The following is a 25,000-nucleotide window of genomic DNA, read 5'->3' as shown; positions in this document are numbered from 1 at the left end:
TGGAGCTGGCCAAATGTAAGATTGACATCATGTCCCTGAATAGCCAGCTCCTGGATGCCATCCAACAGAAGCTCAATCTGTCCCAACAGCTGGAAGCCTGGCAGGTGGGTCACACACACACACGCACACACACACACACGCACACAGACACATACACACAGACACACAGACACACAGACACACAGACACACAGACACACACACACACACACACACACACACACACACACACACACACACACACGTGCACACACAGGGGAACACACATTTACACACACTCTTTCTTTTGCTTACCTACTGACATATATCCATGCATAGAACAAAAATCTCCCTCTGTCTCAGATACACATACATACACACACACCCGCACACAATCTACAAATAGGTGTTGTCTATGTTAATCGGCACAACCACCAAGGCAAACCCCTAAGTGATGGATAGACTCTGATAGAGTATGTGCCTCTTCAGACTGATAGGAGCTGGCTCTGGAGCAGATCTATGCCAGACCCAGGCCTAATCAGGGCCAAATCAGGGCCAGATCTGTTCCAGGGACAACTGCCATCTTGGTCCCTGAACACCCCCATCTCCCAAACCCCCCTCTGACTACCTGAATCCCCGTCCTCCTCTCAACTCTATTAAGTCCCTGTAGGTGTTTATATGTCTTTATGTGTTTAGTCCCTTTAGGTGTTTATATGTCTTTATATGGATCTACATGAATACAACTGTTTGCCAGCCTTACCTCCTCCCCCCTCCGGGTATAACCACTCTCTCCCTCTCTCTCCCCCCTCCCTCTTCCCTCTCTCTCGCATCACTCTATCTCTCCTCTCTCTCCCCTCTCTCTCTCTCTTCCCTCACTCTCTCCTCTCTCTCTCTTCCTCTCCCCTCTCTGTCTCTCCCCTACTTCTCTCTCCTCTCTCTCTCCCCTCACTCTCTCTCCTCTCTCCCCTCCTTCTCTCTCCTCTCTCTCCCTCTCTCTCCTCTCTCCCCTCCTTCCCTCCCTCTCTCCTCTCCTTCTCTCCTCTCTCCCCTCCCTCTCTCCCCTCCCTCTCTCTCCTCTCTCTCTCCCCTCACTCTCTCTCCTCTCTCCTCTCTCCTTCTCTCCCCTCCCTCTCTCTCTCTCCCCTCCCTATCTCCCTTCTCCTCTCTCTCCCTCTCCCCTCACTCTCTCCCCTCTCCCTCTCTCCCCTCCTTCTCTCACTCTCTCTCCTCCTTCTCTCTCTCTCTCTCTCTCTCTCTCCTTCTCTCCTCCCTCTCTCCTCTCTCCCGGCCTGCAGTTCGCCTCCTCAGGGCTCTTTACTGTGTGGCTCTTATGGTTTCTGATCTAGTGGCCTTTCTCAGCTTCCGTACCACCCCCCCTCCCCTGTGGTACTCCCTTCCTGCCTCTGAGGTGAGCCCAGGAGTGCCATCCCCCCACCCCCCACCCCCCTCTGTGTGTCACAGTGCCATCCCCCCCACCCCCCTCTGTGTGTCACAGTGCCACCCCCCCACCCCCCTCTGTGTGTCACAGTGCCATCTCACCCCACTCCCACCCTAGTACCCAGCTCTGTGTGTCACAGTGCCATCCCCCCCCCCCCCCACCCCCCTCTGTGTGTCACAGTGCCATCCCCCCCACCCCCCACCCCCCTCTGTGTGTCACAGTGCCATCCCCCCACCCCCCACCCTAGTACCCAGCTCTGTGTGTTACAGTGTCATCTCTCCCCCCCCCCCACCATCCTAGTACCCATCTCTGTGTGTAACAGTGCCATCCCCCCACCCCCCACCCCCCTACGGCGTAACGGTGCCATCAACCCCACCCCCCACCCCCCTCTGTGTGTCACAGTGCCATCCCCCCCACCCCCCTCTGTGTGTAACAGAGCCATATCACCCCAATCCCACCCTAGTACTCCCCTCTGTGTGTAACAGTGCCATCCCCCCACCCCCCACCCCCCTACGGCGTAACGGTGCCATCAACCCACCCCCCACCCCCCTCTGTGTGTCACAGTGCCATCCCCCTCTGTGTGTAACAGTGCCATCCCCCTCTGTGTGTAACAGTGCCATCTCACCCCACTCCCACCCTAGTACCCAGCTCTGTGTGTTTCAGTGTCATCTCTCCCCCCCCCCCACCATCCTAGTACCCATCTCTGTGTGTCACAGTGCCATCCCCCCCACCCCCTCTGTGTGTCACAGTGCCATCCCCCCCACCCCCCACCCCCCTCTGTGTGTAACAGTGCCATCCCCCACCCCCCTCTGTGTGTTACAGTGTCATCTCTCCCCCCCCCCCACCATCCTAGTACCCATCTCTGTGTGTTACAGTGTCATCTCTCCCCCCCACCATCCTAGTACCCACCTCTGTATCCTCCCCATCCCATCCTGTGCCATCCTCAGCCCTGGTGTCACCACTCCATGATGATGTCATCAAACGGGGACGCTATCCATTCATCTTCATAGTGATTAGTTCTTCTCTTATAAACACTTGTCTGTTTAACTGTCATGATTCGGAGACTTGTACTGTTGCTGTCTTTTTTTTTCAACCTTTTTTTCTTCCTCTCTCTCTCTATCAATCCATCTATCCCTCTCTATCTGCCGTTTTGTCTCTCAGGATGACATGCAGAGAGTGATCGATCAGCAGTTGATGGACAAGCACCAGGAGGAATGGGATACGCCCTACTCCTTCTCAGGAGCCAATGGGGTGTCTCGCCGGGCCTCGGCCCCCTCGCGGAGGTCACACCGCAAGGCCGACCGGGACAGGAGACTCTTCTCCTTCTTCAAGAAGAACTGAGTCTGCGCCGAGGAACGAGAGATGAGAAAGGACAGAAAGAGAGAGAGAGAGAAAGAGAGGAGGAGGAGAAGTGGGAGAGCGGGTGAAAGAAAAGACACACAAACACAGACCCAGCCAAAGATTGTAAATGCACAGGCACAACTGGAAAGAGGGATGAGAGAGAAAAAGAAAGAAAGATAAAAGACAGAGAAGAAAGATAAAAGATAGACAATCCAGACCAGAACACAACCTGGACATTTATATTGATGAAATGCAAACCTGGCTTCCTGATGGGGGGGCGGACATGGGCTGGGGTGGTTATAGGGGGCAGATTTCAGACACAAGGTCTTTCAGGATTTCTGGGGGGAAGTTGGTGGGGCGAGAGGATAAAAGAACCAAAGCTGAAGCTGCCACTCAGGGAAGTTCAGATCCTCAGCTGTAGACTCTGAGGCCTTAACTCCACACGAGGCCCGTGTCTGTGTGGAGGAGTTTAATCAAAGCACTAAGCCCGACTCAGAGCAAAGTCACCGCACTGCCTTGCCTCGTCTCGCCTCGTCTGCTAGTTACTCTCTTCTCTGGGAGCACACTGGACCCGGCATCAGTCTGCCTGATTAAAAACCGACGTCAATATTTACAGTAGTGACTGTTTTTCAACAGTATGAAAACATCAGACTACTTCATACTGACGTCATGCTAGCCTTTTTTTAATGACGGGCTAGTTTACAGACAGAATCATTTTAGCAGTTAGCCAGGCTAGGGCATGGCATGATAGCAGTTAGCCAGGCTAGGGCATGGCATGATCTAGCATGGCTTTAATCCAGATATAAGTGGTGTTGGTTAAAGCAGGGCAGTCCTGTTGCGACATTTACTAGCGTAGCCGCTGGTGACAGGACTAGCCTTTGCTAGCGTAGCCTCTGCAGACAGGGCTAGCCTTTGCTAGTTTAGCCTCTGTAGACAGGGCTAGCCTTTGCTAGCGTAGCCTCTTTAGACAGGACTAGCCTTTGCTAGTGTAACCTCTGCAGACAGAACTAGCCTCCACTTTAGTAGCAGCTTTAGGCAGTGGCTTCAGGTCTACCTCTGACAGATCTGAATGAACTGATGGGCAGCCTTTAGCCTTTTACAGGAGTGGGTGCGAATTCAGAGCCTGCAAAGAGTTTCTTGAATCAGGTATGGCTCTGGTAGGTCTACAGATCCTGACCCTGCCCTGATTTTATGCCGATCCAAATCGGTTTGACTTTTGGGGCGAGTCTGAAGGCTGTGGTCTGTGTGTCGTGTTAAAGTCGGTGTTCAGCAGGATACACTGCCATTCCCCACAATGCATCTGACCCTGGTACAGATCCAGCACTAGTCCGGCCCTGATGTGGCACTAGTCTGTTCCAGAGTCAGATTCTCACCTTTAAGTCTTTGGGGACAAGCGTTTCCTTCCAGCCTATGGTACCTAGAGCTGACACTTTAGATTAGAGTACTGGTCACCTAGAGGAGACACTTTAGATTTGAGTACTGGTCACCTAGAGGGGACACTTTAGATTAGAGTACTGGTCACCTAGAGGAGACACTTTAGATTAGAGTACTGGTCACCTAGAGGAGACACTTTAGATTAGAGTACTGGTCACGGGCTTCCAGCTGTTGGAGAGAATCTCTCACACCTCACTTTTAGTGCAGTCAGACCAATGCGACCCAATAGGCCCGGGTGGAGACTGGCGCCGGAGCAGATCAGGGCCAAATCTGGGCCAGACCGGTTCCGGTCGGCGAGCACCTGGGTCGGTTCTGAACCTCCACACCTCCAGATATGTTTGGGGAAAGGAATTGTTTCAGTCCTGTGACCTCTGTGTACACGTTCTGTGTATGTGTGTGTGTGTGTGTGTGTGTGAGAGAGAGAATGAAAGTGTTTGTGTGAGTGTGTGCAAAGCTGTGCTGGTCCTTACAGCAAAGAGAAACCTGGCACACATGAGCAAAGCTATGCAGACGTCTTCTCTTTGTTTTGAAAACAGCGGAGGCAGTTGTTGTTGTTGCTGGTTTTGGATCAACCCAAAGAGTGACTTTTTATATGTAAAATATTAGCTACCAGGTTTGGATGAAGTTGATATATTTATAAATGTATAACTTTTGAAAGATGAGATATTTTGTTTTTTTTTCTCTTTTTCTAGAGTGATGTTTCTGTTTGTTTGCTAATGTATCTCCATGTGTAGAGTAGGGCAGACCTTTGTTCCATGCATCTAGGGCAGAGAGACTGGCTCACTGTGAGGTGCTTCTGCTGTCGTCGTCACAGAAGATACAGGTTAATAATGCAAACATTTGCACAGACAAACACACAGTTATCCTCCACCACTAGAGGGGTAACCTAATTGCATTCAAGTTGAAAACATGATGGCAAGAGCTATCAGTCATTTATTTTCAGTTATTTACTATTAAAAACATTGTTTTCTTTGCTTGATGTTATCAATATTTAAAATCATCACTTGTCCCAGTTCTATTGGTAATTGTCCACCATACAGTAAGAGTCTGTAACCATGGTGACCTTACTAAAGCCCCTGAGCAGAAATATGAGTCCTGCACAGATCTATAATAACACAACAAATATGTTATTAGAGATGGGTGTTGTGCTCAGTGATTGATGGAGTGGGTACCGTGGAAACCAGATGTGATTGATGGAGTGGGTACCGTTAAAACCAGATGTGATTGATGGAGTGGGTACCGTGGAAACCAGATGTGACAGAAGCACTCACAGGGGCCAGATCTCTCTCTCTCCACACAGAGAATGCCAGCTGCAGCAGCTCATTAGATCATAACACCCCCCCACACTTTTGAGTTGGCTCTCGTTTAGAATATGATTTCCCCTTCTCTTAGCTCATTGACTGTCTCGTTGTATGTGTGGCATGTCTGGTGCTGCATTGCCTGTGTACTTTATGATTTGACTTTTTGTTCTTTCATGTCTTACATTCAAACATTGTTTTGAAAATTCTCAAAACACACACTGTCCTGTATGTTTTTTTACAGGGCACTAGGCAGAGTGGAAAGAACATTGTTCCAAAACACCATTTTGTAACACATTTCAAAACATGTATGTCCATCATAAAGATCATCTGTCACCATGGCACTGGTTTATTTCTTCCACGCTGTGTGTTGTGTGTGTGTGTGTGTCTACATGTATGTCTCTGTGCACTTATTTTGTCAATGCAAATGCAAAATGGAGTTATAGAAACTTGAACGCTGAAAGTGGTCTTTCCAGGAGCGCAGAGCCTATAGACGAGTGAATGTACTGACGCCGGGTCACAAGGCTCTCAGAAGGTGCACATGACGTTAGCCAGGCTTCCTACATCCTAATCACACACCCCTTCCATCACACTGTATTTATAGGCATGCTTTGGATTACGCAACACAGAAAAAGGTACAGGACTTTCAGGACTATCCTCCGTTACCGTGGTTTCAGATAACAGAGAACTTAGCATCACAAGTGGACTTAAAGGTGGCGATAAGAAAATGCAAAATGGTTGAAGTGAGATTAATCTAAACAGCACCGTAAGGACCTACATCCATAAATGAGTGACACAGGAATGAAAGGGCACAAGGCAGTTTATGTGTGTGTGTGTGTGTGTGTGTGTGTGTGTAATAGCCTATATACAAGTGTTTATGGCAAATGCTATGAACATCCACACATATTCTTATTTTATCTTGACTGTAAATATACAAGAGGATTTTCTATATTGATAAGCTTTTCATAACGTGTTTTTATACAAATGGAGAGATTAATAAAAAAAAATACTATTACAAGTATATGGTTTTATATTCATGGGAAATACCTATTTTTTAAAGTGTTGCCACTTTGCGTGTGAAATACTGTTGCTGACTATCAAGGTCAAGGCTCCTTCTCTAAGGAGCAAGGACTGGTTGCCATGACGAGACGAGCATCCGCTGAATGTTTCTTTCTTCACGTGAAGGCCACTGTGACTCAATAAAGAACAAAAGCAAGTAGCCAATGCGGTGTCATTACTGGCGGTGTCTGTGTTCTAAAGCAACAGCATGCAACAAACTTACTGATGTGTGTTTTTCCAGAGAACCAGTTCTCTTCTAGATGATATGGATGGTACATGGTGGTGTGGAGAACACACACACACACACACACACACACACGGTAGTGTGGAGGACAGATAAACACACACACACATCGTAGTGTGGAGGACAGATAAACACACACGGTAATGTGGAGGACAGATAAACACACACACACACACGGTAATGTGGAGGACAGATAAACACACACACACACACGGTAATGTGGAGGACAGATAAACACACACACGGTAATGTGGAGGACAGATAAACATACACACACACACACACACGGTAGTGTGGAAGACAACACAACACACACACACACACGGTAATGTGGAGGACAGATAAACACACACGGTAATGTGGAGGACAGATAAACACACACACACACACGGTAATGTGGAGGACAGATAAACACACACACACACACACACACACGGTAGTGTGGAAGACAGATAAACACACACACACACACACGGTAATGTGGAGGACAGATAAACACACACGGTAATGTGGAGGACAGATAACACACACACACACACACACACACGGTAATGTGGAGGACAGATAAACACACACACGGTAATGTGGAGGACAGATAAACACATACACACACACACACACACACACACGGTAGTGTGGAAGACAGATAAACACACACACACACACGGTAATGTGGAGGACAGATAAACACACACACACACACACACGGTAGTGTGGAAGACAGATAAACACACCTGTCGGTCCCACTAGCAGCCCAGGGTATGCACGGTGTGGGTTTACGGTCCGGGAAGGACCAGCCCGGCCAAATGCTTTCAGAACTTCCACAGCACCCTGTTGCCAACTCTGCCAGTGCTTTTTATCAGCGCCATCTAGGCTGTTGGTGTTCACAAGGTTTCCCCATGCCTCTGTGGTAGTTAGCTCGCTAGTTTTAGACCAAAACACCTCACTGGTGCTTCAATGCTTTAACCCACACAGCAGCCAACCCCAGGCTAGATGGGCCCAAGGTGTGGCCCAGTGAAGTGCAGTCTGGGAGAGAGAAGCTCTCTATGGAGAGGATGCCATTTACTAAAATGCCAATGACTGCAGTGGGGGGGTTCTACTTGGTAACCTTTCTACACTTAACATAGCAGTGATTTGGTATCAGTTTCATATAGACAACACCAATACACACACAAGCACACCAACACACAGCTGCAAATGCAAATGTTAACACACACTTAAGGCTAGTATCACTACCCCAGCCAGGTTTGGTTTTACAGTGTGAGTGTACCGGAAGACAAAAGCAAAGAGGACAATGGTGCGAGCATGTGAAATGTTAATCCATTTTAAAATATTTATTATTGATTATTAAGTCCATGAAGGTCTCTTCTCCAGTGTACTGCACCAGCAGAGCTGAAAACCACGTTTCAACCATAGCACACACACATGCTCGTGCTCACGGATGTGTGCAAATATATATATGTATATAATATATATTAAATATAAAGACAAATATATTTATATATACATACACACAGGGAGTACAAATGAAACGGACTCCATTGCTTGGCCCAGAGGAAATGGCTCACTGATTGGCTACAGGGTTGCTATGGCAGGTGGTGATGACATAAAGCAGGTGTTGTCATAGCGTTGTTGGGGTTACGCTGAATAAGACGATGCCCCTCCCACCATTAAAGAGAATAAAAAGAAGGGTCTAATAAACTGATCCTGATGCAGAGATGAATTTACCACAGGGGGCGGGGGGGGGAGAGAGAGATGGAGGGAGAGAGAGAGAGAGAGAGAGATGGAGGGAGAGAGAGAGAGAAAAAGAGATGAAGGGAAGAGAGAGAGAGAGAGAGAGAGAGAGAACATGGCAGGAGACACAGGAAGAGAGAAAGAGAGAAAACAGAGAGAGAGAGAGAGAGAGAGAGAAAGAGAGAAAAAGAGATGGAGGGAGGGAGAGAGAGAGAGAGAGATGAAGGGAGAGAGAGAGAGAGAGAGAGAGAAAAGAGATGGAGGGAGAGAGAGAGAAAAAGAGATGAAGGGAGAGAGAGACAGAGAGAGAGAGAACATGGCAGGAGACACAGGAAGAGAGAAAGAGAGAAAACAGATGGAGGGGGAGAGAGAGAGAGAGAGAAAGAGAGAAAAAGAGATGGAGGGAGAGAGAGAGAGAACATGGCAGGAGACACAGGAAGAGAGAAAGGGAGAAAACAGATGGAGGGAGAGAGAGAAAGAGAGAGAACAGAGCTGGAGACAGAGAGAGAGAGACAGAACAGAGCTGGAGACAGAGAGAGAGGGGGAGTGTTTTTTCCAAGCAGTGTCATGTCATTTGAAAGGGGTGGTAGAAGGGGTTTCTCTGGCACTTCAAACTCTCTCTCAACTCCTGTGGCCCCATCTCTACTCTCACATGAAAATACACACACACACTCACACACACTCACGCACACGCACACACACACACACGCGCACCCACACACTCTTCATAAGGGCATCAGGTACTCCCAGAGGCTCTACAGAGAGGGGTGTGGCAGGGGGAGGGGCCAAAGCTGATATGGGTGTTCCACAGGTGCTGGTGATTGGCAGACTGGGGACCGAGCTGTAAGGTACAGCTGCTGCGTGCTGATAGGCTGAGAGCCGACAGTGGTCCGAATTAGTCAGTCTCGGTCCAAAACCTGAGCTGCTGCAGGGCCAGGACAGAACCTCCCGCGGTGCGTTTCCATGGCAACAGTCCGGGAGGAGAGGGATTTCCATGGCAACAGTCAACAGTGCAGAAGGTGTCAGTCGTTCCATTCTTCCTCTCGGAGCAGATGGCAGTATCTTTGAATGAAAGTGTCTACGGCGCAATAAGACTGCAGTGAACGGGGGGGAGGAGCAATAGGCCCAGAGGCTGGAGTCGTCACCACGGTAACCAGTGAAGGACGACAGCCACACTCTGACAGATTGCTCTTCTGTCTGTCGGGGGCGGGGGCGGGGGTGGGGGGGGGGGGGTGGGGTACACTTGGCAACAAAAGAGGACAAAACAAACAAATGCAGTTCTGTTGTGCGGACTGAGGCAGAACACCCAATGAGTAAGGTTCAGCCTACCAGTCAGCATTGTCACCATTAAAAGTTTTAAAAGCAAAACCTTGAGGATCTGTTATGAATTGGCATCTGTCTCAGTAAAACCAAGAGGATGGAGGAGACGTTGATGTTTGGGGTGGGGTGGGGGGAGGTGTATCAAAGCACTCGCTGCAGTCACTCTGCGTTCCCCAATCTTTACTTGGGAACAGACCAACCCAACCCAAACAAGAAGAAGAACTGATGCACCACCCTCATCTCCATCATCATAATCATCATCATCATCTCCATCATCGTCATCCTCAGGCAGAGAGGTGGCTGGAATGGGCGTGTCCTACATGGGGGGGGTGGGGCTGACAAGCAGGAAGCAGAAATCTGACCTCTCCTGACACCACAGGAGGATAAATCTTTAAATAATGCATCTCTTCCACACTTGAGTGAAACTCCTCCAGACTAATCAAATCCGCACATTATCGCCCCCTTCAGAAGTCTGTGGAACGGTGCTTCGTCTCAGCTTGCCACTCCACTTGTATAGGATCCATGTCTTCTCCACACTCTCTCGTGGGATTTCAGTTGACGGTAGTTCTGTTGTGTGTGTGTGTGTGTGTGTGTGTGTGTGTGTGTGTGTGTGTGTGTATGTGTGTGTGTGTGTGTGTGTGTGTGTGAGAGAGTAAAGCATTAGCAGCACTTCCTCTTGCGTTTGCTGTTCTTGGTCAGCTTCACCACGTCATTCTGCTGCTGCTGCTGCTGCTTTGCCACCATCTCTTTCTTCGTCCGGAGCACCAGCCCTGTTATACTGTTAAACATCTGAGGGAGAGAGAGAGAGAGAGAGAGAGAGAGAGAGAGAGAGAGAGAGAGAGAGAGAGAGAGAGAGAGCGAGAAAGAACAAGGGGCAGAGAGAGAATGTTATTGGAAACTGCCTTTATTGCATCACACAATCATAATCTATCTAATAAAAAAAGTTAGGTTATATTAAAACTAAAACATAAAACTTAAGAGTTCCTCAAAGAGATAGAGGTAGAGAGAGGGGAGAGAAAAAGAGCAAGAGAGCTAAAAATGTAAATGGGACAGACCCTATGCAATAATAGTGCTCAGCTGCACTTTCCCCTGTCCCTTTGAAAACTACAACTCCCATAATGCTTCTGACACAAACGTGGCCGTCCTCACCTCCTCTACGTTGATGTTCTCCTTCGCGCTCGTCTCAAAGAGTCGGATTCCCATCTGCTCTGCAAACTTCTGAGCGTCGTCTGTCTCCACGACCTTCGAGTTGGGATCATCGTTTTTGTTCCCCACTGGGAACCGGACAGCAGACAGAAGGAACGTTTAGAACGGACTCAGCTATGCTTCAAACATGGACGTCACGTCAGAACCGCAGCAAAGGATGCCAGCGCAAAACACAAAAACCCGCAAACATAGAAACAGGATGACAACGCAAGCTCACCTAATATCCGACACACATCGTCACAGTTCTGGTTGATTTCGTGCAGCCATCGCTTTACGTTGACGAAGGACTCGGCGCTGCTGACGTCATACACCACTATGACCCCGTGGGTGCCTCTGTAGTACCTGTGGATGGGGGAAAGGAACAGGGGTGGCATTAGAGGTGCTGTAACAGCATGCAATACGCATACTGAACACTAGGGGGCACACTCCCTTAGAGAAAACCAGCATCTCGATCCCCACTGGGACCTCTAAAGGCTGAGAGTCAAAGGAAATCAAAGCCCTGAATTCTCTGTGCTTTAGGGGAAGCAGATGATCAAATAAAGAAGAGTGTTTTTTAGAAGCAAAAAAGGGAGAGATGGAGAGAGTGTACGAGTCTGTCTTCTGTAACATATATATCTCTACAAGAACCACAGCGAGCACCTTACTATGTTCAAAGAGTTGTGCTCCTGTGCTGATGTCTTCAAACTAAGAGACTATAACGATCATGGTGACAAGGAAGAGAGAGATGACGAGGCGCAGACAGAGGGGAAGAGAGAGAGAGAGAGAGAGAGAGAGAGAGAGAGAGAGAGAGAAAACCCTGCATTTGAGATGTGGTGGATGTATTCAGTGAGAGTTAGTTGATAGCTGGGTGGATTATTTTTTCTGCCAAACTTTTAAGCGACCATCACTCCTTTCAAGGTTACTGATTGGGGATGATAGAACTGGGACACACACACACAGTCTGAGTCGCTACAGATGGAGGGTGTAAAAATACACTCCTACCCTCTCAGCCTGTCAAAACAATGACAGCAGCGTCAACAAGGAGCCCTGAGAACACACCCGCCCTGCCCTGACTGGGGCTCCGAGTAACAGGTGTGTGTGTGTGAGTGTGTGTGTGAGTGTGAGTGTGTGTGTGGCTGGATCATTCACAACCGCCCTGCCCTGACTGGGGCTCCGAGTAACAGGTGTGTGTGTGTGTGTGTGTGTGTGTGTGTATGTGTGTGTGTGAGTGTGGCTGGATCATTCACAACCGCCCTGCCCTGACTGGGGCTCCGGGTAACATGCGCGTGTGTTTGTGTGTGTGTGTGTGTGTGTGTGTGTGTGTGTGTGTGTTTTTGTGTGTTTTTGTGTGTGTGTGTGTGGCTGGATCATTCACAACCGCCCTGCCCTGACTGGGGCTCCGAGTAACAGGTGTGTGTGTGTGTGTGTGTGTGTGTGTGTGTGTGTGTGTGTGCCGGTGTGGGTGTCCCAGTCCTGGGGCTCTGAGTAACAGGTAGGCGGTGTGGGTGGATCATTGACACAACAGCAGAGAGAAGCTCACATGTAACAAGAGACTGAAACACAGCTAGACACCAGCAACACTTGATTTATCAAGTAACGGCTAGCCAGTAAACCAACACCCACATACGTGTGTGTGTGTGTGTGTGTGTGTGTTTCACACCATGGTGAGTAAGCCACAGTGAGAGACAGGGGACTTCCTCACCAGATCCAGTAACAGTACATCACACACAGGATGAACTTAACACTGTAGCGCTCAAAACTCTCACACACACACACACACACTTTAACTGGGGCTCCTGTCTCCCTATGGTGAGGAGGAGAAGAACTTCCGCTTTATGGTGCAACTAGGATGAGTAGAGCAGCAACTCTTCTGACATCCCATAGAGGGAAAGAAGCAAGGACAGAGACAAAGACAGAAAGAGAGAGAGGGAGAGAGGGGAGAAAAAAAAAAGAGCGTGCGTGCAAGTGAGAGATAGAGAGAGAAAAAAAGAGGGTGTATAAGGGGAAAGAAAGAGAGTGAGAGAAAGAAAGAACGAACATGGTGGTTAAGGCCTCATTCAGACAAGAGAGAGCAAGACCATAGGAAACCAGACACACACACCACACACACACACACACACACACACACACACACACACACACACACACACGCAAACACAAAGCGGCCTTTGACAGGCTACAGGGTACATGCAGCGTCCCCTCAGCTCAAGAGTCACTTCATCATCATAATGAGGAGGACCACACACACACACACACACACACACACACACACACACCAAACAGCAGTCCACCCCCACACTCACACACAGAACAGTTAATCTAGACACACACCAAATCAGCCCACCATTACATCCACCCACACAACACATACACCACAGTCCATCTGTACACACACACACACACACACACACACACACACACATGCTATATGTATAAATATATGAACACATGTACACAAGCTTACACACACACACAAACCACTAATCCACACACACACAACACTGTATATTTCCACCGACACGATTCCAACGAAACACGTATACACATTGTTCACCATTATATGGCGTTTGAGCGCTAAACCCCCACCCAGACACATACACCACAGTCCATCTGTACACACACACACAAGTGCATGTGAGACTCGAGAACTAGCCGCTAAGGCTGATGCAACAGCAGTGCTCTGTGATTGGTCGCTTTGCATGTCAATCAAAGGCCTCTCCTAGTCAACCGAGGGAGCTTTTGGCCACGTAAGCACACCTTAAGTGTTCCTCAAAGTCAAGGAAGGATCCACGAGGGCTGCGTTTCTACGTCATCGAATCCCGCCGAAGGACTGTTGCGATGTCAAGGATTCTTCGAGTTCTACCAAGTAACCTTTGTTCAGAGAATTTTCAAGGATGCACTTGAGGTACCCTTTGCGTTCTTAGAGCACACACAATCATAGGCGTACCTTCCAGAGCCTTTTTGCTTTATTTTTTTTAAGTAGCGCAGAATTTGAAGGCGGGACCTTTTCAACGATGCACATTTGCGCACACACACACACACACACACACACACACGACACACACACACACACACAACACACACACACACACACACCACGCTAGACTGTTCCATTGCTTGTTCTCCGAATGCTAGGAAGGAGTCTTGCCTAGCCTCTGAAGGACCCGACTTGGAAGGACTCGGAAGGATCCTTCCTACCAAGGAAGCATCCTTGACTATGAGAAACACCCAGAGGCCTGTGGTGTGCTATGGGCCGTGTGCTGTGTCGCCCCCTGGTGGACGGTCACTCACGTGGAGGTGATGGTGCGGAAGCGCTCCTGTCCGCCGGTGTCCCAGATCTGCAGCTTCACCTTCTCACCGTTGATCTCCACCGTCCGGATCTTAAAGTCCACGCCGATGGTGGTGATGTAGCTACCTACTCACCACACCACACACACACACACACACACACACACACACACACACAAAACCATACACAAATTTATTTTGTTGTCAAATCCATCATCATTTCCTCAAGGTTTTCCTTATCTATACTGTCTTTGTGATCGACATGGTCTTTGGAAAAAGAAAAGTCTCAGCAGAGTGTGTGTGTGTGTGTGTATATGTCTTACCTGAAAATGTGTTGTCTGCGAATCGTAACAGAAGGCTGCTCTTGCCCACCCCTGTAACACACACAAAACCAGGGAGTCAACATCTAACACCACCTACCAGCCACACCAACAGCAGATCACACACACACGCACACACACAGACCAGGGAGTCAACATCTAACACCACCTACCAGTCACACCAACAGCAGATCAGAGACACCTACTGAGTGGACTTACATACTCACACTGTGGACATGAAAGGCATGACTGTACAGTTTCATCTTGCACGAGAGAGAGGGAGAGGGAGAGGGAGAGAGCGAGAGACAGATAGAAAGAGACACACACACACACACACACAGGTATTGACAGTGTGTATGAAGACAGATATGCCCAATCACACACCCACTATATGTGTGTGTGTGTGTGTGTGTGTGTGTGTGTGATCTCAAGCCTGCACAGGGCATGTGTAATACGATCATCCGTCTGTCTGTCTGCACCCCGCCAGGCAAGAATTAAGAGCCAATCAGAAAGCAAATCCTCACCGAGACATGAAATGTACCCCCAGGGCATTAGGCAGACAGACACACAGGCACTTAAAAATCAGTTAAACGACACGCCCTGATAAATGCCTCTGATCAGCAGTGTGTGTGTGTGTGTGTGTGTATGATGAACAGCTCTCTTAATTGCTGTAACTTGAAGAAAGGGCACACACACACACACACACACACACACACACACACACACACACACACACACACACACCACACACACACACACACACACACACACACACAGGAAGGGCCAGGACATGTTCGCTGAATATAAACCTGGTAGGTCTCTTAGAGCTGCAGGAGCTGGTCAGCTAGTGGTGCCCAGAGTTGAAACTAAACGGGGTGAGATGGCATTGAGCCGTTATGCTGCCCACTGCTGGAACCAGCTCTCCATGGGGATCAGATCTGCCCCAACTCTAACCTGTTTTTAAAAGAAGCTAAAAACTGACAACTTTTCCACTGCCTTCAATGAGTCACTGGACTGTTGTGTGTGAGTTTACAAAGTGATTGCTTGGAATTGGTATTAATACCTGCACTGTTTTTACACCGACACCTTTCTTATGACACCACTGCTGTTTATTTAATATTTCCTATTGCCAAAGTTTGCCAAAGTCTCTTAAGCTTCAAGGGCAGAGCCCACTGAATGACCTAAAAGACCTCTGTGTATGATAATGTGCAATAGACATTAACTTGACCTAGAATGTGGAGGAATGTGCATTTAATGTGTTTGTGTGAGGAACAGTCACGGTCATATGAATGTGAAGGCTAACACACTGAATGTGTGTGTGTGTGAGGAACAGTCACGGTCATATGAATGTCAAGGCTAACACACTGAATGTGTGTGTGTGTGAGGAACAGTCACGGTCATATGAATGTGAAGGCTAAAACACTGAATATGTGTGTGTGAGGAACAGTGTTATTTGTCCTGGGATGAAGCTGAGTAAGGCCACAGTGCTCTTTTGAGGCCGCCAACAGTTACAGTCCAGAGTAAGGGCTGTGTGTGTGTGTGTATGCGTGAGTGTGTATGCGTGAGTGTGTGTATCTGGGCAAGAGGGGTGCAAGGAGTGAGTATGTGCGGGCGTGAGCGTATCTGTGTGTGTGTGTGTGTGTGTGTGTGTGTATCTGTGTGTGTGTGTGCATCTGTGTGCGTGTGTGTGTGTGTGCATCTGCATGCGTGAGTGTATCTGTGTGTGTGTGTGTGTGTGTGTGTGTGTGTGTGTGTGTGTTTGGGTGAGAAGGATGCGGGGAGCGGCCCCTCTCCATTGTCGGCGTCCGCTTGCTTGGCTCTCTAAGTATCCGTGCCAGGCTGGGCACGAAGGACTCACGCTCATGCCAGCAGTCTGTGCCTCCCATGCCCAGCCCTGACCGTGCCCTCTGAAAGGCCCAGTGTGTTTTGGACGGGCTCAGCCAGGGGCACCCCAGCACTCTGTCACTCCCTGACTGAGGGGGCCTCAGGGTGGACTGAGACGCATTGTCACCCCCCCAAACCCCCACCAGAGCGGCAGTCCACAGGCTGGTCCATTCTGCATGAACACCCGGGATAATAGCCGCTCCGCCGCAGTGGCCGTGAATCACAGGCCTGTGGAGCTCAAACACTAACGCTTGTTTTGGCCACAGAGGAAAGAGACGGGCTTCACTGTTTGCCTTCAACAACTTTTGATTTACTCTTTCAATAGTGAGCCGTAATTATAGTTTACCACCGAGCTGAAGCTAGCGTGATTGCCACAACAACAATAAATGTCACACACACACACGCACTGACTAAATGATCCCCTCCCACTCCACATCAACAGCACTCACACACTCACGATCTCTATGGTCACAATAAAACTGAGAATTAGTCCAACAGATCACACATTGTATGCCATCCGTGTATTGATTAAACACATAAATACCTTATTAGTCTAGCTCCCGTTTATAATACACCCTCAGCTTTATGAAAAAGCTTGCTGAGCCTTTCTGGCCGGCTTGCTGATATTAAAGGTCACATTTATATTGCACAGGTGATGGTCACAAGGAAGTAACGAACGTAAGAAAGGAATCTTTGAGCTGTGAGCAGTCTGCAGAGAAGAGCACAGAGTACAGCTGTTCATAGGATACGTCCGGCACGGATGTGGCCTGGATTTGGGCCGATGTTCTCTGTGCACACACCCCCACACACAGACAGACACACACACAGACAGACACACACACACACACACACACACACACACACACACACACCCACACCCACACACTCTTGTGGTCCTACCGCACAGATGCAACAGACGAGACAACAGTAACAACTCCACACAGTCGGCCATGTTTCTTGGGAGGTTCATTAACTCTAAGCACTGATACACAGCAGACTGAGAGATGCTGTGTTCATTAACTCTGTGCACTGATACACAACAGACTGAGAGATGCTGTGTTCATTAACTCTGTGCACTGATACACAGCAGGCTGAGATATACTGTGTTCATTAACTCTGTGCACTGATACACAACAGACTGAGATGCTGTGTTCATTAACTCTGTGCACTGATACACAACAGACTGAGAGATGCTGTGTTCATTAACTCTGTGCACTGATACACAGCAGACTGAGAGATGATGTGTTCATTAACTCTGTGCACTGATACAAAATAGAATGAGAATGCTGTGTTCATTAACTCTAAGCACTGATACACAACAGACTGAGAGATGCTGTGTTCATTAACTCTGTGCACTGATACACAGCAGACTGAAAGAATGCTGTGTTCATTAACTCTGTGCACTGATACACAGCAGACTGAGATATACTGTGTTCATTAACTCTGTGCACTGATACACAGCAGACTGAAAGAATGCTGTGTTCATTAACTGTAAGCAGTGATACACAGCAGACTGAGAGATGCTGTGTTCATTAACTCTGTGCACTGATACACAACAGACTGAGAGATGCTGTGTTCATTAACTCTGTGCACTGATACACAGCAGACTGAGAGATGCTGTGTTCATTAACTCTGTGCACTGATACACAGCAGACTGAGAGATGCTGTGTCACATGGGCTGCTGTCCTCTGGCTCCTGGCTGCTGAGGTTCAGGGTTCAGACTCATAACCCTGAGCAGCATTTATGAGGCGACAGGGGCAATACTCAAAAGGGCAATACTCACATGTCCAAGACCAGGGCAATTCTAACAGAGGCAATACTGACAGGGGTAAAACCACCCCCCCCCCCCACACACACACACACGAGCCCAACCCTTGACATTCATCACTACTGTTCCCCTGTGGCTCCTTCAGAGAGCTCAGCAGCGAGGAGACGTCTCCTACGGCGTTAACCCTGACGAGTGCGCCTCAGCTACGGGAGCCCGAGAGGGACAGTAGGAGCGAGGAGACGTCTCCTACGGCGTTAACCCTGACTAGTGTGCCTCAGCTACGGGAGCCCGAGAGGGACAGTAGGAGCGAGGAGACGTCTCCTACGGCGTTAACCCTGACTAGTGTGCCTCAGCTACGGGAGCCCGAGAGGGACAGTAGGAGCGAGGAGACGTCTCCTACGGCGTTAACCCCGACTAGTGTGCCTCAGCTACGGGAGCCCGAGAGGGACAGTAGGAGCGAGGAGACGTCTCCTACGGCGTTAACCCTGACTAGTGCAGACGTGAACGTGAACACCGAACAGATAGTGATAGCAGATCAGTAGCATACACTGATAGTAAGGTAACGCACTAAACACACGCTGATAGTAAGGTAACGCACTGAACACACACTGATAGTAAGGTAACGCACTAAACACACACTGATAGTAAGGTAACGCACTAAACACACACTGATAGTAAGGTAACGCACTAAACACACACTGATAGTAAGGTAACGCACTAAACATACGCTGATAGTAGTAGTGCAAGAGAGACAACATACTGGTACACGCAATGTCAGTAGTGCACTAAACAGTGATAGGAACAGGGAAGAAAAGAGTGAGGTAGTGTACAAATGAGACTGGCAGTGTAGAAGGTAGCGCACCTGTAACCTGTAAAAGCAGAGTACTAGGCAGTGCACCTGTCCCCTGTAAAGGCAGTGTAGTAGGTAGCGCACCTGTAACCTGTAAAAGCAGAGTACTAGGCAGTGCACCTGTCCCCTGTAAAGGCAGTGTAGTAGGTAGCGCACCTGTAACCTGTAAAAGCAGAGTACTAGGCAGTGCACCTGTCCCCTGTAAAGGCAGTGTAGTAGGTAGCTCACCTGTAACCTGTAAAAGCAGAGTACTAGGTAGTGCACCTGTAACGGCAACAAGTTTGATCTTTGATCGGCCGAAGAGGACACTTGACTGCTGATTAACCTTCACCCTGCAGCTGCTAGAGTGAAATTTAGATTCCCCACTCCTGCCTACGGAATGGCCACTGGATCGGCACCTGCCTATTTACGCTATAATTCAGCTCTATTCCCCCTCTCGATGAGATCGCAGTCAAGACTCTTTTTGTTCGTGGTACCTCAGTGGTGGAATGACCTACCTAGTGCTGCCCATTCCAGTGACACCCTTGGTATATTAAAAAAGTCTTTAAAAAAAAAAAAAAAAAAACCTTTTAAAACATCTGTTTAATTAGTTAATATGACATTATAAATATAATCATAGTTTTGGTATTATTGTTATTTCTTTTTTTAATTAGATGTTGATACTTGAATTATTTACCTATGATTATTACTGAATTCTCAGTTATTTCTAATGTTTTGTAAGTCGCTTTGGACAAAAGCATCTGCTAAGCACCAAAACTAGAACTACTACATAACCTCTTCTGTGGATGCAATAGGACTGAGATATTGTTCCCAGGACAACAGAGTGTAGACGTTTGATCAAAAGATTTGTGAAACAGAGTGAAAACCCTGTAGCTAATGAGGTCAATCAGGCCCCGAGAAACGCAATAGTCGTGGCCAAAATGTAACACAACTCTGCAAAAACCTCACTGCATGTGTGTGGGCGCCCTCTGAGTCTGCGACGTGAACTGGGCCTGCTGCCGTGGCCAGGAAGAAGGGGTCAAAGGCAGCTGTTTGCACGTTCTATTAGCGCCAGGTACCTCAGGGGTATGTGGGTGAGGGGTTTTACAGTTCTTCTACCCTGCTGGTCTCAGTTCCACCCTAGTCTTTGATTAAAGCCCCCTGCAATGGCTGCTCTTGGCGGAATGTCAGAACCCTGTATAGAATGACTGCCACCCATGTCCTGGAGCAGAAGAGCAACATGATCTCTGTGAGGAGGTGTGTTATACAAGCGTATAAAACCAAGGCGGTTTTCAGGGTCTGTATCTTCGTGACACACTTACACTCATCAGTTTAGTCCGTATGCCAATATGACCAACCGCACAGGTTACAGGACATAATGTGATCTTTGTGTGTGTGTGGTCTGTGTGAGTCCAACCCATGACTCCAGCGCTATTAGCACCCGGCTAGGGTGCTCACGGTAGCACAGATTTAGGGCTGCTTGTAGCGGTGTGCTGGAGGATGTATCTACTCCACCTGCGCGATGCACATTCAGGTGAGCAAGCAAGATGGTGCACCTCACACTCCCACCGTCGTCTCCAGTCAGAGGAAAGAAATGAGCTTCTCCATTCTGTCAAACTCCCTCCATGACACAGCAGCTTCTGCACAACAAAAGAAGCTCCACGAATGGGGTGACCCGACTCGTTTGAAGGAGGCAAGCATGCAAACGCTCACACACACTCTTGCTGCAGACCTCTATGTTACTGGACAGCACTGGTGTTATGCAATGTGGAATTGCAAACACTTGTGGTGTTTCTGAAGAAAACCACATGCTCCCATGGCCTCAGGCATAATACAGCACTACCTAGGCCCCGCGTGGCAATGATTTATGAAAACCACAAAGCAATAAAAGAGCTTTTGTGAACCACCCATTTTACAAATATCAATTGTGGCTATATAATATCACCACCAACCGCCTCATTGTCAGGGAGACAAGATTATTATTAAACAGAGAGACACCACACACAAACTAGCTATTAATGAATCTGTTACCCCAGAGAGACATAGATAGCTTAAAGTCTAACTAGGATGAGAAACAGTGCAGGGCAACCGTTTTAGGCAGATCTCTGAAGAGGACGCAACGCAAATCAGCAGTCTCATATGATGGTTGATAGACACCAACTATAAGAAGACCGACTGTCATAGGCCAATGTAAAAGTTCATAGTCCAAATGAAAATTAGAGTCGGTGTAATGTTTAGCAAAATGAGACACCCCAAAGCAGTCGGTCGAGCTATTTTTATTATCACTCAATAGATTTTAACTGAATTTCTGTGTTCAGACAGAGTATCTCTGCAGAGTGAAAACGCGAGATTAAATACTTAGTTTACAGATAGCCCGATTTTCGCTCACATTATGCAGTTCATATCCGGCCTGGTTAGTTGACATGCTCATCCTAGCATTACCAAACTGTAGCCTTGTCTTGTCTCACCTAGCTCGTAGAAAAACGACAACCAACAAGAAAACTTATTTCACTGACATTGTAGTCTGACTCCACGAGAAACAAATGAAAGACGAACAGCTGATGGTGTGCATGAGATTGCAGCGTTTGAGGTCTTTCTACCACAATAGCGCATTACACCACGGAACGACTTCGAGAGCAACCATGGGTGGCAAGAAAGGCTGTCACAGGTCATATACGCACACTAAAACTCGGGTGAAGCAGCATTTGTTCCACCCGTTAGGGACACAGTAAACAGAGAAGACGAACAGGCCCGTTTCCCGTCGCACGTCCCCGGCATTTGCTTACCGCTGTCCCCGATGATGAGCAGCTTAAAGAGGTAATCGTAGTCGCGGGCCATGCCGGTAGTTGGTGGGTCACCCCTGCCTCGTTAGCTCCGCGCCTCTCCTCTGCTCTCACCGAACCGAACCCTAGGTCCGGACTAAACCAGACGCGAGCCCAGATGCGACGATATTCACAATTGGCGATCAAGTGCACGCTATCCAAAAAAAATCAAAGGTTTTTTCGGTTGGGTTTTGGCGGTGTCAGCACTCCGCTCAATCGGTAGCAAAGAGCCGGAAACTCCGCTTCCGTCTCGAGTACGAACTGCGCCCAACCCCACTGCGCAGACGCCTGACACGCGTTTGAATTTGTGTCAGTCCCGCTGCTGACAAACCGCAAGCACCAAGAAGGCATGTGTGCCAGTGTGCACCCTATTGATCTCTAAGAAACGACAGCTCAAGGTTCAAGGCATCGGAAACCTCACCAAGTCACGCGCTGGCACTGCAAAGTCTGCGTAGTTGGGTATTATTTTGTTACCGTTTAAGCATACGATCAATGACGAGGGCCAAACGCACAGGGGGAAAACGAGATTCGAAGGCCAAGTTCAGTTTGATAAACCATACGTGTTCAAGCACGTTCAAACTTAGTGATATACATTATCTGTTGGCTGATTTAATGTTTTGAAATTCCAATTGTGCTTTTCTTTTCATCAGCCCACTGCCTACAAGTTACGGAATGGGAAGAAACTAGGTCTGTATGACATCAGTTAGAATCGAAAAGCCTTTAATGTCATTGTATTTGCATACAACACAATTTGGGGGCTCACTGAGAGGAGTCTGGAGCTCCAAAGGCCCCTTATTGTTGTTATTTATTCCACCAATCAATCAATCAATCAATCCACATATGAAATTCAATGTCCCACAACAAGTTAAGGCAAGTGTTTTTATTAGAGTTGTTTCTCCACTCAGCCATTGTCAAGGATACATCACTGATTTGTCAGTCTAACAGCATCTCAGAGAATGTTCAGTTATTCTCTCTCTCTTCCCCCCTCCCCCCAAAAAAACAACAACAACTAACTCACGCACTCAAAAATAAAAACAGCAAGAGGGGAAAAAACAAAGAGGTGCACTGTGGCCACAATTCATCTGATCCGTGTCCTCTTAGGCTCGCTCTCCAACGATTTAGAATGAATTTCAATTCATAGTTAATTCAACAGTCTTGGCACAAATTATTTGCTTTTATTTAATTGCCTTTTTAATGTTGTTTTTGCACCTCTAGAGCTGTACATCCAAATTATAAGCATTCAAAGAAAACTATCGCCGGCTTCAACAAAGAAAGAGAGAAAGAGAATTAAAAGGGGAGAAAATTGAAGGCAGATTCACATTCTGTTCAATTCTGTGTCAGTTCTTTACAGACACATACACTTTGGTGGTATGAGGATGGGAGGGAGAGTGAGTGTGTGTGTGTGTGTGTGTGTGTGTGTGTGTGTGTGTGTGTGCGTGCGTGTGTGCATGTGTTCGTTTGTTTACAGTAATTTTCTCTGAACCCTAGGGTTAACCTCCTCCACACAGAGACTGATGACAGGGGGGGGGGGGGGGGGGGGAGGGAGAGGTGATTGGCCACGAGGGGTGGGGAAAAGGCCATGTTCCTTGAGAACTGAAGAGGGCGGGACAACGGCTCCTTGGTGCAGTCTGATTGGAGCAGAAGGGTCCATGGAGCGATGCGATTGGGAAATCACGTGAGGATGGTGTCGTCAATCTCCTCATTTGACTCGGCCTGGCCAGAGATCTTCTTCAGGGAGCGGCGGTGGCAGTCTGACAACAGATCATTACTGGCAGAATCCAGAATGGCACTCATGCTCTGGAACACACACACACACACACACACACACACACACACACACACACACACACACACACAAAAGTGTACATGAATATCACAGCAAGAACGTTTTACAAATAATGCGCAACAGGTAGCTTGGCGTCCACTCTTAGTAGGGAGTTTTCATGGTTTCACAATGTTTAAGTTCAGCATCTTTTTAGGCTGCTTTTTTTACACTAATGCTGTAATAACACAAACCTACATTGTGTCAGTGGTGTGTCAGTGTGTGTGTGTGTGTGTGTCAATGTGTGTGTGTGTGTGTGTGTGTGTGTGTGTGACACTCACCTGCATCACCTCCTCTCCCTCTCTTAGCCTGAGCAGGCTGACGAGTGTGTGTTCACTCTGAGCGCGGACCGTGGTGTTCTTGTCCTTCGTGTTGTCCAGGAGCGCCTTCAGCAGAGGCTTCATCTGCCCCGCCCCTATGGGCGGAGTCTGGGGCTCCTTACACACCCACCAGAGCACGCGCTCGGCAACCAGCCGGATGTCACTCGACTGGTTCTGCAGACACTGGAAGGGGGGGAGGACGGACGTCATTTAGAGCAAAGACCCAACGACCAATCACAACAGATTGAGCTGACGGTGATAAATTCTGTCTACGTTTTTTTAGTCCTGACTATAACCTGAAATAGCTACACGTGACACTGTATGACTGGATGAGTACGTGTGAAAGAAGAGAGAGTGTGTGTGTACACAAGACTGTGTGTGTGTGTGTGTGTGTGTGCTACCTTGATGAACTGCGTAGTGATGCGTGGTGAAGCTCCTTCTCCTCCGTCTGTTCTGAGCTGGTGTCTCATCAGGAAGCCCATCGCCCTGATCCCACTGCATGCTATAGGAATCTATAGGGACAGAGATACATGAGTGAGAGATGATCCTGTTATCACTACATGCTATAGAAATCTATAGAGGCAGACAGAGAGATGATCCTGTTATCACTACATGCTATAGGAATCTATAGGGGCAGACAGAGAGATACATGAGTGAGAGATGATCCTGTTCCCACTACATGCTAAAGGAATCTATAGGGACAGACAGAGATACATGAGTGAGAGAGCATCCTGTTATCACTACATGCTATAGGAATCTATAGGGGCAGACAGATAGATGATCCTGATCCCACTACATGCTATAGGAATCTATAGGGACAGACAGAGAGATACATGAGTGAGAGATGATCCTGTTACCACTACACGCTATAGGAATCTATAGGGGCAGAGTTACACAGAGAAACAGGGACAGAGAG

The 25,000-nt window shown here is 48.1% G+C and overlaps 3 protein-coding genes across 4 annotated transcripts in view; 1 reads left to right on the top strand and 2 right to left on the bottom strand.

Annotated features, from left to right (window-relative positions):
• The window catches only part of bicdl1 (BICD family like cargo adaptor 1), a 48,584-nt gene extending 42,754 nt beyond the window's left edge, over nucleotides 1-5,830 (top strand). For both annotated transcript variants that reach the window (XM_031570864.2, XM_031570863.2), the window contains 2 exons: nucleotides 1-104; nucleotides 2,578-5,830. The exon at nucleotides 1-104 is cut by the window's left edge and continues 17 nt beyond it. In XM_031570864.2, the coding sequence (XP_031426724.1) occupies nucleotides 1-104; nucleotides 2,578-2,757 (284 nt within the window). In that variant the 3' untranslated portion in view covers nucleotides 2,758-5,830. The remainder of the gene's footprint in view (nucleotides 105-2,577) is intronic.
• Nucleotides 5,831-9,741: 3,911 nt separating this feature from the next.
• Nucleotides 9,742-22,404, bottom strand: rab35b (RAB35, member RAS oncogene family b). The gene is made up of 6 exons (XM_012817802.3): nucleotides 21,907-22,404; nucleotides 14,643-14,693; nucleotides 14,323-14,446; nucleotides 11,270-11,394; nucleotides 10,996-11,120; nucleotides 9,742-10,635 (listed from the first exon to the last, which is right to left on the bottom strand). Exons 1-6 carry the CDS (start codon nucleotides 21,956-21,958, stop codon nucleotides 10,507-10,509), a joined length of 606 nt encoding a protein of 201 aa, XP_012673256.2. The 5' UTR covers nucleotides 21,959-22,404; the 3' UTR covers nucleotides 9,742-10,506.
• A 403-nt stretch (nucleotides 22,405-22,807) lies between these two features.
• gcn1 (GCN1 activator of EIF2AK4) overlaps nucleotides 22,808-25,000 on the bottom strand; it is a 36,568-nt gene continuing 34,375 nt past the window's right edge. Inside the window, 3 exon segments of the mRNA XM_012817792.2 lie at nucleotides 22,808-23,739; nucleotides 24,046-24,267; nucleotides 24,486-24,596. Coding sequence (XP_012673246.2) covers nucleotides 23,614-23,739; nucleotides 24,046-24,267; nucleotides 24,486-24,596 — 459 coding nt within the window. The 3' untranslated portion in view covers nucleotides 22,808-23,613.

Source organism: Clupea harengus, chromosome 7 (genome assembly GCF_900700415.2).
Source record: "Clupea harengus chromosome 7, Ch_v2.0.2, whole genome shotgun sequence".
Classification (NCBI taxonomy): Eukaryota; Metazoa; Chordata; class Actinopteri; order Clupeiformes; family Clupeidae; genus Clupea; species Clupea harengus.
Note: the sequence above shows the minus strand (reverse complement) of the source record. Positions and strands in the feature narration are given on the sequence as shown.

Coding starts and splice junctions, on each gene's coding strand:
- rab35b (XM_012817802.3), bottom strand. CDS start 21,958: ATGGCCCGCGACTACGATTACCTCTTTAAGCTGCTCATCATCGGGGAC. Junction 14,447..14,642: donor CGCAGACAACACATTTTCAG/GTAAGACATATA, acceptor TGTGGTGAGTAG/GTAGCTACATCACCACCATC. Junction 10,636..10,995: donor AGAACATCAACGTAGAGGAG/GTGAGGACGGCC, acceptor TCTCTCCCTCAG/ATGTTTAACAGTATAACAGG.